The 12,726-nt window shown below is 40.4% G+C and overlaps 1 protein-coding gene across 2 annotated transcripts; it reads left to right on the top strand.

Moving 5' to 3' along the window:
* The first annotated feature begins 213 nt into the window (after window positions 1–213).
* On the top strand, window positions 214–12,566 carry PLIN2 (perilipin 2). 2 transcript variants are annotated; one of them, XM_054178384.1, is made up of 9 exons: window positions 214–276; window positions 2,348–2,404; window positions 2,485–2,680; window positions 3,457–3,539; window positions 4,033–4,318; window positions 4,630–4,814; window positions 5,523–5,657; window positions 6,255–6,545; window positions 12,285–12,566. In XM_054178384.1, the coding sequence occupies exons 2-9, from the start codon at window positions 2,375–2,377 to the stop codon at window positions 12,417–12,419; spliced, it is 1,341 nt and encodes a 446-aa protein (XP_054034359.1). In that variant the 5' UTR covers window positions 214–276; window positions 2,348–2,374; the 3' UTR covers window positions 12,420–12,566. The 2 variants fall into 2 exon arrangements, with proteins under 2 accessions (XP_054034359.1, XP_054034360.1); XM_054178385.1 differs by lacking the exon at window positions 12,285–12,566 and having other exon boundaries at window positions 6,255–7,090.
* Window positions 12,567–12,726: the final 160 nt, after the last annotated feature.

The following is a 12,726-nucleotide window of genomic DNA, read 5'->3' on the forward strand; positions in this document are numbered from 1 at the left end:
CGAGGTACAACTTCCCCCCCGCGAGGTACAACTGCCCTGCTCAGACGCTCGACCCGCACCGGGAGGGACACGCTCCCAGGCGGCTGTCCCGCTGGAACCTGTGCCCCGGGCACAGGCCGCTTTCGCCGAGCGGCGGCGGTGACGCGCACTCCTCTCGCGAGACAGCGGGAGGCGCGCGGCCGGCGGCGGCCTCTCCCCATAAATAGCGGGGTGAGGCCGGGCACCCGCAGCCAGCGGTGGCGTTTCGTCGTTTTCTTCTTCTTCTTCGTTCTGCGGGTGAGTACAGCCAGCCGCGGCAGGAGCTCTGAGGTCCTGCTCGTCTCTCGGGGCTGACTTCGCAATATGGTGGACCATGCTGGCGGAGTAGGCGCGGGTTACGGCTTCTGGTCTTGGCTGCTGCTAGCAACGGGGCCGCCCCCACCGCCTCCGTCATCGGCACTGCGGTTCCCCCGGCCCAAGCCCCGGTGTATTGCAGGAGGCTACTTAAGGCTCTTCCAGGACCAGAAAATCTCGAGATATTTGTCCAGCCTCAGGGGAGACATTGGGCTGCCCCGTCTCTGAAGAGGTCTGTGGTGGTAACCTGGAAACTGGGGCGTTCGCGGTTAGCCAGGGCAAGCGCCTGCATGCACTCTTCCGTAGAACACTCCGTGGTGCTTTCTGCTCTGGAGCCGCTTTCCGTACCCGGTGAGGGGTGGGGTTTGAGGCGGTGGGAAAGTAGAAATTAAGTTGGTGATTTAGTTAATTCACTTTCCTGTTCAGGTTCTTTTGCTGTCTCCAAAGTATCGTTTAGTATCACAGGCTTTAATTCAGGCATCCAGCTCAGTTGCATCAGTGAAGCAGATTTGACTTTTGACACAGCTGAAACTGAGGGATCTGTGAAGGTGTGCGGTGTATAGCTGTCTTCCCTGTATGCAAGACCAGGAATGACTTCAAAGACTAATTACTATTTTAGTGGCTCAAATTAAAATCCATGTATGACTGGATATTTTGAGACATGTTACAAATATTGAATAATCCTTGAAGTGAGTGCCCTACTTCCTTCAGAGGCCAGATTCTCTGCTGTTAGCCTCTTCATCTGTCCTGCATCATGCTTTGCAGTTCCAGGTGAAATTCAGATATACTCGAATCTGGCTGGTAGTGGTATATGAAAAGCATATGTTTCTGGTGGTATTTCAGTACTTGATAGATTGTCTGTCCATGTGCAGTGGTAGATCTCATTACAGGCATTACTTTATGGCATGTATGTTCATACTTGCAAGTATGCCTGTAAAATGTTTACAGTATGCTTTTGTCCGTATTGTGTAATAGGGAAAATTCTTACTTGACTCAGGCAGAATAGTGAAGTGCTGCTTTCGATATTGTCACATGTATGAGAAAGCTGATGGCCCTTTCAAGGGCTGATTTAGCTTGTCTTTCTGTTACCTTCATTTATGCAGGCTCATTTGGAACTTAAGTGCCATGTGAAACCACTGGTACAAAAACTCCTTGCAGTTTTTTTTTCAGCCTGCGTGCATACAAAGGATGATAGTGCACTTCCATGTGCTGTCCTTATATGATACTCCTCTCCTTTTACCAGAGTTTGTGTGGGAAAGTTAGTATTTTCTTCACGGGAATACATGTTGGAAAATAATTGAGTAGACTTGTTGAATGACTGGTGTCTGCAGCACAGTTTGGTGTTGGATGGGTAATATTTAAGTCAAAATTAGCATAAAGAAGAGTTATTTTCTGCAGTGGGAAAGCCCTGTGCCCTGTGTGTTACAGAAGTGCTAACTTTTCAATGACCTGAGCAGGGGAGCACTGGAGATAAAGAATTCTGAGTTTAGCGGACTTACTTGTGAGAATTGAGCTGAGGTTACTTAGTACTTCACTTGATTCTTCCATGCATTTTCAAGATTTGGATGGCAATGATGGCTCAAATTTCAAACTTGCCTCCCTTATGCTAATAGAAGATCTCATCTGATTAAAAATATTAGTAGATTCTTATCTGTCTTAGACATCTTAAACTGTAGTTTAGTGACTTACTTGTTGGCTGGTATTTCTTTGTACCAGCTTCAAAATAAGACCAATCCTGTCTGTTTCTTCTAGAAAAATTAAATTAATCCACCTGTCCATAACCCTTAGGTAATTCTTCAAACAGTGCCAGTCACTTGGATGTGCCCTACTTGTGTTGTCAAAACCAAAGTAAGAAAAAATTGTCACAATAAAACGTAATCCTTGTATACAGGAATGTGAACATCCTAATCCCCTTGGTCAATGGGATTGATTACAAATGGGTTGTTGGTTTCTGAATCTGTGGGTTAGATGAAGTGGATATGAGGATGCTGTAACTTGTATGCTTCTTTCACAGTCTGTGTAGAGCTCAAGACGTGAAAAAATGGCCTTGGCAGCAACTGATCCACAGCAGGTATGTTTGAGTTAGCCCTATAGTTTTTATGTCTAGTTCAGCACAGTAGGAATCAACTAACCTCCTTCTCTTTTAAACAGAACATTGTATCAAGGGTTGTCAACCTTCCTTTGGTGAGCTCCACCTATGATATGGTGTCCACAGCTTATGTCACCACAAAGGACAACCATCCTTATCTCAAGTCAGTATGTGAGATAGCAGAGAAGGGAGTGAAGACGATTACTTCAGTAGCTGTGACAGGTGCTATGCCTATCATCCAGAAACTGGAACCACAAAGTAAGGAAAAGATTGAGCTGTTGATTATGTAAATTCAACTAATCAATTTAATCAACTAATTGCTTTAATTCAACTAGATGCACTTACAGTTTAGCATGGTCCTGCTGGTCTAGAGTGCTATTTCAGGTAGGTGAGTGGACTGACTGTTGCCAGGCTTGTTGAGTAACTGATTATAGATGAGTCTGAGTCAACAACAAAAAAAATCCAGAGCGAAAGCAGTTTCTTGCTTTTGTAATGCTAAAGTGACTGACTGCTCTTGATCTGAGACACTAGTCTCTTGCTTAACACATTCCTCACCTCTCACCTGGTTTCAAGTGCTATTTTTGTAATTTCTCCCACCACAACTTGTTAAATTTTGCAACTGTGTCACAAAATAGAATAGAATAAACCAGGTTGGAAGAGACCTTCGAGATCATTGTGTCCAACCTATCATCCAACCCACCTAATCAACTAAACCATGCAAGCTGTTGTAACCAAGAGTCTGGTGTCACAAAGTGGTAAAAGGCCAAACTAATCAGATTGTTCTAACAGTTCTTGTGAGCTATCAAATGGATTTTTTTTCTACCTGCAAGTGAGCTTTTTTCTACCATTGTAAAACTGCCTTGTTCTTGGGATTTACTGCCTCAAATCTGAGGAGGGGAGGAAACTCCTGTAAGAGTGATGTTGCATGAGCTCTGTTTCAAGAGGAATTCTCAGTTGGAGTTATTTGTACTAATTAAAAAAACAACCAAACACAAATACCACAAGTTAAAACCAACTATTATATTATTTTATAGTTGTACTTGCCAACAACTATGCATGTATAGGTCTGGACAAAATTGAGGAGAGACTGCCTATACTGAATCAACCCACTGACAAGGTAAGTTCTTTCCATGTACATATGCCAAGAAGAACAACTGTACACCCATCCTCTTTATTATTGTCACTATAAAACACAGAGATTTCAATAAGCCTTGCCTGAAGCACAGGTTAGGAGCAGTGAGGAAGTGAAAGGTATCTCTGTAGAATAATTTATTGCATTTGAGATGCTTCAGCCTCTTAATTTTTAAACCTCCCTACCATTTTACCCTGCCATAGTTGCTGTTTTCTGGTGGGCATCTTTTAAAAAGTCTGAGTCCTTGTCTCTTTCCTCTTCAGTGCAATACAAATAGTTCCTGAGTTACCTTCACTGAAGTGTTTTGAGCTGAAGGCTGTGTGACAGACATATTCTATTTAGTATTCTACACATTTTCAGGGCAGAATTTCTCCTAGATAACTGATACTTATATGCTCTTTAGCGTAAATTTGTTTCCTGGATTATGTATCTCTCACTAGAAAGTATTTTAAGTGAATTGACCTGTTTCCTATGACAGGTTGTTGCCAATGCCAAGGACGTAGTTGTTGGAGCCAGAGAAGCTGTAACAACCACTGTTACTGGTGCCAAGGAAACTGTTGCTCACACGATCACTGGAGTTGTGGGCAAGACTAAAGAAGCAATGCAAGACAGTGTAGAAATGACCAAGTCAGTTGTCAATGGCAGCATTAACACTGTCCTGGGAAGTCGTGTGGTGCAGCTGGTGAGCAGTGGAATGGACAGCGCTCTCACAAAATCAGAGACCCTTGTAGACCAGTATCTCCCACTTACTGAAGCAGAACTAGGTAAGACCAGTTCAGGGTTTGATTTTGTCGGAATTTGAGAGAAATGAGCAATTGTTTATTTATTACTTGCTCATAGTGGGCTGGGGGCATGTGCTTCCCAAACTGCCTTTTGCCTTGCTGGTTGCGATAGCATCTTCACAGGGAAGCAGAATAAAAGTAGCTGTTTCCATATACAGTGGTCTATTGGCCTTCCCCGGTGTTAATGGCTACTGAATAAGTTGAGTATGCAGCTGCTACTAAGCAAATAAAATTGCCTTAGATGTCTTAAGCTTTCTTACAGTAGTTAATTTACTTCCTTTCTGCATACTTAGAGAAAGAAGCTGCAAAAGTTGAAGGTTTTGAAGTTGGAGTTCAGAAGCCAAGCTACTATGTTAGGCTAGGATCCCTGTCTTCAAAGGTCCGCACACGTGCCTACCAACAAGCCTTAAACAAAGTTAGAGATGCTAAACAGAAAAGCCAGGAGGCAATCTCTCAGCTCCACCACACTGTTAGTCTGGTAAGTTGAAGCTTTGGATCAAGCTATAAAAAGAAAATAGTGTCATAATTTTGGAGTCCAGAAAACAGACAAAAGAGGCATAGAAAAACTGAAATTTCTGACTAAATGCATTTTTCTAAATAAAAAGCACTTCCCATTCAGAACTCTTCACCATCGTTCAGGACAAGTCCTAAATCAGCCCCAACTGTGAACTAGCAAGCAATTGCTCGTCATGTTAAATGTTACAGAAACAGAAGTGACATTTAAAATGGTACTCCTAGATTTGGCACACACTTGATTCAGTGAAGCAAGTGTCTTGTGATTTGGAAACACTTCAGTCCTTTTTATTAATGTCAGATTCTTTGTGGGCTTGCTCTTCTTTCTGTGGGTAACAGTATTCCTGGGCACTTCAGTAGCCTTATCCTAACAACATACCTTTATGTACAAGACAAATTGTGCATAAAGGTTCATGGCCTTCTACGTACTTTAAAATCCTTGTGTAGGATGCTAGTTGGGGAGGGGGAAATAGTTATGCAAAGTGATAACACTATTGCAACATCTCAAAACTGTTTCTTTTTTTAAGAGAAGGAATACAATCCTGTTCTCCAAAATCTTTTATACTGCATTTCTAAAGCATTTTGAAAGGAGGTTATAAAGCAGGTAAGGGAGGGTAGCCCTAATGGACTGTTTGGACTCTGCTATTTATTTCCTTATTTGGCTGTATTTCAGATTGAGTATGCCAGAAAGAACATGAATAGTGCCAATCAGAAACTTCTTGATGCTCAGGAAAAGATTTACCAGTCCTGGGTAGAATGGAAGAAAAACACAGGCCAAAATGATGGTGATGAACTGCATAGCACTGAGGTAAATAGATGTAAACATATAAACTAGAAATAAATGAATGGTATACTGTCAAGGTATGTGTGGGATCTTAACAGCACAGAAGATTATGTGGAATCCAAATGCTGAAGGTCAGGAGTAGTGACTATTACATGCCCACTTTTGAAAAAACACTCTGGAGTTCATTCACCTTTCAAGAGAACGCTGAGTATTTATCACGTGAACCTGTGTTGGGATATCCCAATCTAGATCACTTAGGACTTACCTGGTATCACCAGACAAGGAAGAACAAGTCAGCATAAGACTGAGTCTTACATGTAGCTTTAAACAGTGGTTCATTGTTTGGAATATACTGACTTGTTATCTGGAGTTGAAACAAGAGCCTGTTTATCTGTTGCTGTGTGGAAACCACCAATGTTTCTGTTCCACAAAGTACTTGAGCACTAAACAAATATCAAGTACTTTCAGGTCTCCAACTCTTCAGACTTAAGACCCGATTTCCTATCTGCTACAACTTTATTTTACTTAACCCCTTTACTATGCTTCTTTATGTATCTAGAGCAATGTAAAACTGCTAGTCATAAAAAGACACTAATGTGCTGTTACGCTTTTTGTTTCCAGCACATTGAATCAAGAACTCTAGCTATTGCACGGAGCCTCACTCAGCAGCTTCAAACCACCTGCCTCACACTGGTCTCAAGCCTACAGGGGCTGCCACAGAATGTTCAGGATCAGGTTTACAGTGTTGGGTCAATTGCAGGTGATGTCTACCAGAGCTTTCGTTCAGCCTCCTCTTTCCAAGAATTATCAGACAGCTTTCTTGCCAGTAGCAAAGGACAGCTGAAGAAAATGAAGGAGTCTCTGGATGATGTGATGGATTATCTTGTTAACAACACGCCGCTCACCTGGCTGGTAGGTCCCTTTTACCCCCAACTGCCTGGCATTCAGCATGCTGAGAGCAAAGGTGAGGGGGAAAAAAATTCCAGCCAGAAAGACAAACAGCCTGAACACACTACTGATTACACTGCATAGCATGCATGTACTCTGCTGACTGACCAAACAAGTGGCCTTAACAAGTGTAGCTGTCAAGAAAGCCTTGGAGAAAAATCCAGAAACATAGGGGAGTGATACAGGGAAAAGACACTTGCACATGGGTTATATTGTCCTGTGTAGTTAAGCCACTCTAAAAACTGTCTAGAGTGCCTAAATATTGGCAGCTTACAATTGTCAAGATGCCTTGTTTGTCAAGTTAAGAAACCTCACCATGCTTATTAATGGTATTAATATAATTTGTCTAAATGAAACCTTGGCATAGCTACAAAGCATTTGATTTGTTCCTTCATTTGTACCAGAATATAAAAGCCTTACTTACCATGCAATGCATTTTAAAGCCCTGCAGTCTAGCTACATATGCTTAAATTCCTTAATTGCTGCAGATCACCAATTTGATTGTGAAGGATTTGACTGTCTCAGATTCTGCTGTTACACAAGTTCTGTGCAGAATTCCAAAGCTGAAAGTGGGGTTTCTGAAGAAGTCAGCCGGAGTTACTTCAATGCTGTGACAGTGTTAATATCAACTATTCAAATTTACCTGTTTTGTAACACAATGACCTGATCACAGAATATCTCAAATTGGAAGGAATCATTGAGTCCAACTCCCTGCTTCTTGCCGGGCTACCTAAAAATAAACTGTATGACTAAGTGTGTTGTCCATGCGCTCTGGCAGGCCTGGTGCTGTGACTAATTCCTTGGGGAGCCATGTCCACTTATCTGCAAATTGTAATCAATATGATTTGAATATGCAGTATAAAGACAAGATTCATGCTGTTTGTACTCAAGCAGTTGTTGTGAACTGCTTTATATGTAGCCATCTTTTGTAATTAACTTTTGTATGTTAGTAATAAATGCTTCAGTAGCCAAAGTCTGCCTCCATTTCAGTGATGTTTAAAACAAAAGTAACTTGCTCTTCTGTGACCCCTTCAAATTGGGCCCATCAGAAAGCAAGTTTAAAATGCAAAGGAAGTAGGACCTACACTGAAAATGTGTGTGTGTGTGTTTATAGGTAAGCAAGATAACTGCTGCAGCATTTACTTCTACCCTTTGGATTCCTGTGTGTCCCTCCATTCGGTCTTGGCTTTGCTGCTTTTTTTGATGTCTCTTGTACCTACCTTTAATGATGACCTAAGCTGTGGGCTGATGGATGTCCTAGTATTTGGAAGAGAAGGATAGGGACCAAAAAAAACTCACTTCTGTCTTCGCAGTAGGTGTTCTGTGTGCATGAGATGGCTGGCTACTTGCTTTGGCTGCTGGCTCCCTGTAAACAGTATATACTCATCTGCAAACACCAGTCTTAATCTGTTTAACTTCAGTCACTCAAGTTCCAAAGAGGGTAAATAATGTGCATTGAAACTCAGCTACGTGGGTGGAATTGTTCCTCAGTAAATCCTGTGAAACCTTTCCCTGGAAGAGAGTTGCTGTCACTAGGAAATAAGGTTTCTTGTCTTAGGGGGATCCAGGTAAGTTTGTGTCAATGTTCTGGATGCATCCCCCTTGCAACTTTGTTGCAACTGTTTAGTGTAGCAGTGTTACCTACCATTTTCAAAGAGGTCATCAAAGTGAGAAGCAAAAATGGTGTTGGAAGAAAGCTTAGCAATGAATGACATGTTGCTACATAGAGCAACACCCGCACCTGGTACATTGAGGGCGCTCAAGGGAATCATGCAGTCTAGTATTTAACATGAGAAGGCCTGGTTAACTGAAGTCAGGGCTGGTGTGGAAATGTTAGACCTTCAAATTTTTCCCGCACCACGTAACTGTGTAAATGTACTTTGGCTTCTAGCAGCTGACCTACAGCTAGTGGCTGCAAACAGAAGAATGTCGGGTAAATGCTTACCTAATGGTAAGCATAAACCTAGGTAATAGCATGTTACACAAAATGCTGTGCACGGTTTCCTGTATCATGTTACTGTGGTGTGTGGTCTCTTTGGAACTTGCCCACTGCACTGAACATATATAAGTTTCTCACCGTTCCCCTTCAACAAAGGTAGGAATCTTTCTTTGGAGGAAAAGAAGACTTAACAGCAAATCAGTATGTTCCTGTCTTACATAGTCTCTGGATTGAAATTACTAGATTGCTAAATAAGCATAGCAGTGAATGTTTAAACTGAATTGTAGCTGTAGCTTGCATCAGTATCTCCTTGTTGGTAATGTAGTACAGCATATTCCCAGACTAGTCTAATTATGAACCTAGACAAAACTTGGTATTTATCGCTGGCACAGTTAGAGGGTGACTAGCAAAATGCTTGCTGGAGGTAAGAATGATAGAGACCCCTCCCAAAGTCATCTTTAGGGATTTTTGATACAGTGAACTAAAGCTGAAGTGCATGCTAGTAACTGCTGAAAACCCTCAGGAGGAACAAAATCTAAGATACTACCAGAGTACAGCCTCCTCAAATTTTTTCTGTCATTTCACCCATTTCTTTATAATTGCATGTATCAAACATTACAGCTACACCGCACAGAAGCTTGCTTGCTCTTAGTCCCAAACCACTTCTGCAGCTATAGGTTGGCTTAGGAAGCTGTGAAGTCTATCTGGAACTTAAGACCAGATAATGTTGAAAATTATAGGAAACAGCTGATCCAATTTGTGGCAGGGAATATAAACTACATGAAATGGAACACAGTGTCAAAGGTTGTGAATTCTACAAAAAAACTGGGATCATAAAGGTTAGAATACTAATAACCTTACCAGTGATAATTACTTTATTCAGGGTTTGTTTAGAATTCAGAAGGTGATTTCTTTTTAGGAGACACTCAAAAATAATTCACTGAAACTTCCCTTTTCCAGGCTTATTTAAAAGAGAACTATTACTGTGTCATTGCTGATAATACTTTGCTACGAAAGTTGTAAGCATTCTGAAATATCTCTGTGTGGTATAAAAGTTTTGTAAACATCTTTAGCAGTGTACATATTGGTCAAAATCAAATTACAAGGTTTGTGCAGTGACTGGAATTGCAGAGATATAGCTAGTTTGCCTCAAACTATAGAAAAGTAGAAAGCTTTTGAAATGTGTGGCTTTCCTTTAGATGACTTTTTTGGTTTTTTTAATAATCTTTTCCAAAACAGATTGGAGTAACACTAAAGAACTAGTAAAATAGGGGTAAGGGTTTGGAAATTACTTTATTTAAAACACAAAACAACAAAACCCCACAACAAACACACCCCAAAATTAGCTAAGCCATCTAACTAACAAGAGAAAATGGAACCTTGCTTGTCTTTTGACCATGATCTGTTGGTCATTTGCATGAGCAGGAAGTCCTATATATAACAGTTTGCTGGAGGTATTGTGCACAATGCTTTGTTAAATGTGTTTCTTTTCATACTAAGAACTTCTGTTTATTTTGGATAATACGGTCTGACTAAAAATGAGTGCTTGTTCTGAAAGTGCATAGAATAAGAACTCTTTCAAATTGCTAGTGGCTCAGTTCTGAAAATATGCATCTTGCCAGATTGGAAGTTGTTACTATTGACATTTAACATTTGTTCATGAAAACCAGCAAAATTCTGAAGTATGTTTTACACTATTCCATGCAAGGATTTTGCAGGTTTTGCATTATTCTGTGTAAACTGTTTAACTGCATCTTATAGAGAAGTGCCAGAGTCGTATCTGGCATTATTAATTGTTGCAAGAATTGACTTACTGCTTTAACTTCCTATAAACCGTTAAAACTAATATGGAAGTGAGCTTCCTTTACTGAAGGAAGCTTATGACACTAATGGCTTTACATTGTTTTAGCCTGTGGCAGATGTCAGAATATGCTATACTAATGCTATTTAGAATATGCAAAACTGAGAGAAACAATCGTGGTATCAGCCCTGTTTTACTCTGATGCTGACAGAAAATTCTTTTGTCTGAATGTTTTACTAGTATGTTAAAGGAGTCAGCTGCTTATAAAGCATGCATTAAAGAGGTGAAGAAAGCATAAACTTAAATTCAAACTATTACCCTGTTGTCACTAAGAGCAGCACAGATGTAAGAAAGATGGGCATCTTAAACCTAGGGTACAGTGAAAATTGTCAGTGGTCAGACAGTTACTGAAGATGATCATGTGCCCTTCTCAGTGGAAATACAGAATAAAACAATTTGTTTAAGCCATCTGTTTGGACACATTTTAAAATAAGTGTACGAGTGGGCTACTTGGCCCTTGTTTTGTTAAATATCCCCATTTGAATTGCAGTATCAAATACAGCATCATATGCTGATAATGGGAAAACTTGTTGATTTTTGTAATTGCAGTAACTACAGTTTCAGGTAAGCTGCTATAAGGAGAAATATGCCACATAATTCTTCCTGTTAAACAGATATGTTTCCCCCCATTCCTATTGCTGTTTTATTTATTTTAGGAGAAAAAGGTTATCGATCTCATTTTGATCAAGCCTAGATTCTCAAAGTGGTCCCCATATTTCATTGTATTCACACTACCACCTGATTGCTGGCATGGTGATGAAATTCTTCCTAATCTTGGTTTTAATTAATATCTTTATTACTAAGGTGCTGTTGTCTTAACAGATACCTACCATCTAAAGAATTGAGTGTTTAGTGCTATCTGCAGCCTGGTAGCTGAAACAGTAATCCCTTTATCCTTTGATGTGTTCTCTGTTCTTCCAACCTATCTTAACAGCAGGCAAAGCACAGATTTCTCTTGCATGCTTTCATAAAATTAAGTTGTAAGTGAGGTGTTTTGCAGTAACCACTTCTCTAGTCAGCACTGAGCTTAGGTTACAGAAATGCTTAGAAGCCTCTTCAAGTTGTAAATAAAGTCCTGCGAGCATGCAGCAATCACTATGTGCTGCTGCTGTGCCTGGCTCTGAGAATGTCACATCACTAACATTAGAGCTAACTGGAATCAAATTAGTCAGATAAAAGTATTTTTCATTTGAGGCAAAACCCCCCATTTGGTTATGAGTAAATTGCTTAATTATATCCCATTTTTCATAAGTGCCTAAATAACCTAAGTCCTACTAAGGGGACTTAAGGGTTGGGATTTAAGCTCCTAAGTGTCTTAGCCAACATTTTTAGAAGTGTGTAACATCCATGCATCTACTACTGTCTCTGGTAATTTCTGAAATCTGATGGTCCTTAACAGCATAAAATACTATAATGCAGTTAAAACAGAGGCCAGCATGGCATTGCAGTTACAGGTGCTTGTTTCCTAAGAAAAGGCTTGATGTGGTAGGTGGGCCGAGCAGTGTAGAGCCATCTGTATCAAGCTCTTCATGGCAGGTTCCTTTGTATAGGCTGTTGCTCCCAAGGAAAGCAAAAAGGCAAAACAAGTTTTAAAATGTTCTTTTTTCAATTTCCCAGTCACTAGTTTCACTAAATACACTATACTCAGTTCAGATTAGTTCTATGTCTACAGTAAACATGCAAGCATGCTATTTTCCAAGCAACTGATCTACATCTTGCATAGTATTTGGTATGTCTTAATGCCATGTGTTACATATGTTACTGAGCATAGTTCACTCTGTTTTCAGTATTTTGGATCTGATTTCCAGAGATGCTGAGCACCGTTGTCTCCTGACTTCTCTAAGTACTGCACAAATTTATTTAGTTTTACTTTTGAATTGATTGACATTTCATTCCTATGCAGGTTCCAGATTTCACTATTACAGACCTGTCTTCAGAGTCAGATGACATCCCAGATATTTTGGATTTGGGTGAAGATGACCAACAAGACTTTTCACGCACAAATGGCCCTTATACTACAGGGCAAAGAGCTGAATAAAGAGAACCATAAACATCTCTTTGATACAATGTACTTTTGCCATGTGTAACTTAGATTCTTTTTAAAGACGAACCTGCCTAGCTTAGGGCTTTTTGGGGATATTTTTTAAAATCAGTACTGTTCCACTTAGCTGCATCAAAGTGTTTTGTTTTTTTTTGTTTGTTTGTTTTTCTTTTCTCTCTACTGAAGGAATGCATGCTACATTTAACTCATTAACATTCTACAGGCCAGGTATAGCCTAACCAGTGTATCCAACTGATCTCAGCAGCAGCCATGAAAACACTCCAGTGCTTTGCCTAAAGGGCTG

The sequence above is a fragment of the Dryobates pubescens genome, chromosome Z (assembly GCF_014839835.1).
Source record: "Dryobates pubescens isolate bDryPub1 chromosome Z, bDryPub1.pri, whole genome shotgun sequence".
Taxonomy (NCBI): domain Eukaryota; kingdom Metazoa; phylum Chordata; class Aves; order Piciformes; family Picidae; genus Dryobates; species Dryobates pubescens.

Excerpts from the sequence above, each read along its gene's own strand:
- PLIN2 (XM_054178384.1), top strand. The coding sequence starts at position 2,375 with ATGGCCTTGGCAGCAACTGATCCACAGCAG. Across the intron at positions 2,405-2,484 it reads CAGCAACTGATCCACAGCAG|AACATTGTATCAAGGGTTGT; the intron begins GTATGTTTGAGT and ends TCTTTTAAACAG. Across the intron at positions 2,681-3,456 it reads CCAGAAACTGGAACCACAAA|TTGTACTTGCCAACAACTAT; the intron begins GTAAGGAAAAGA and ends ATTATTTTATAG.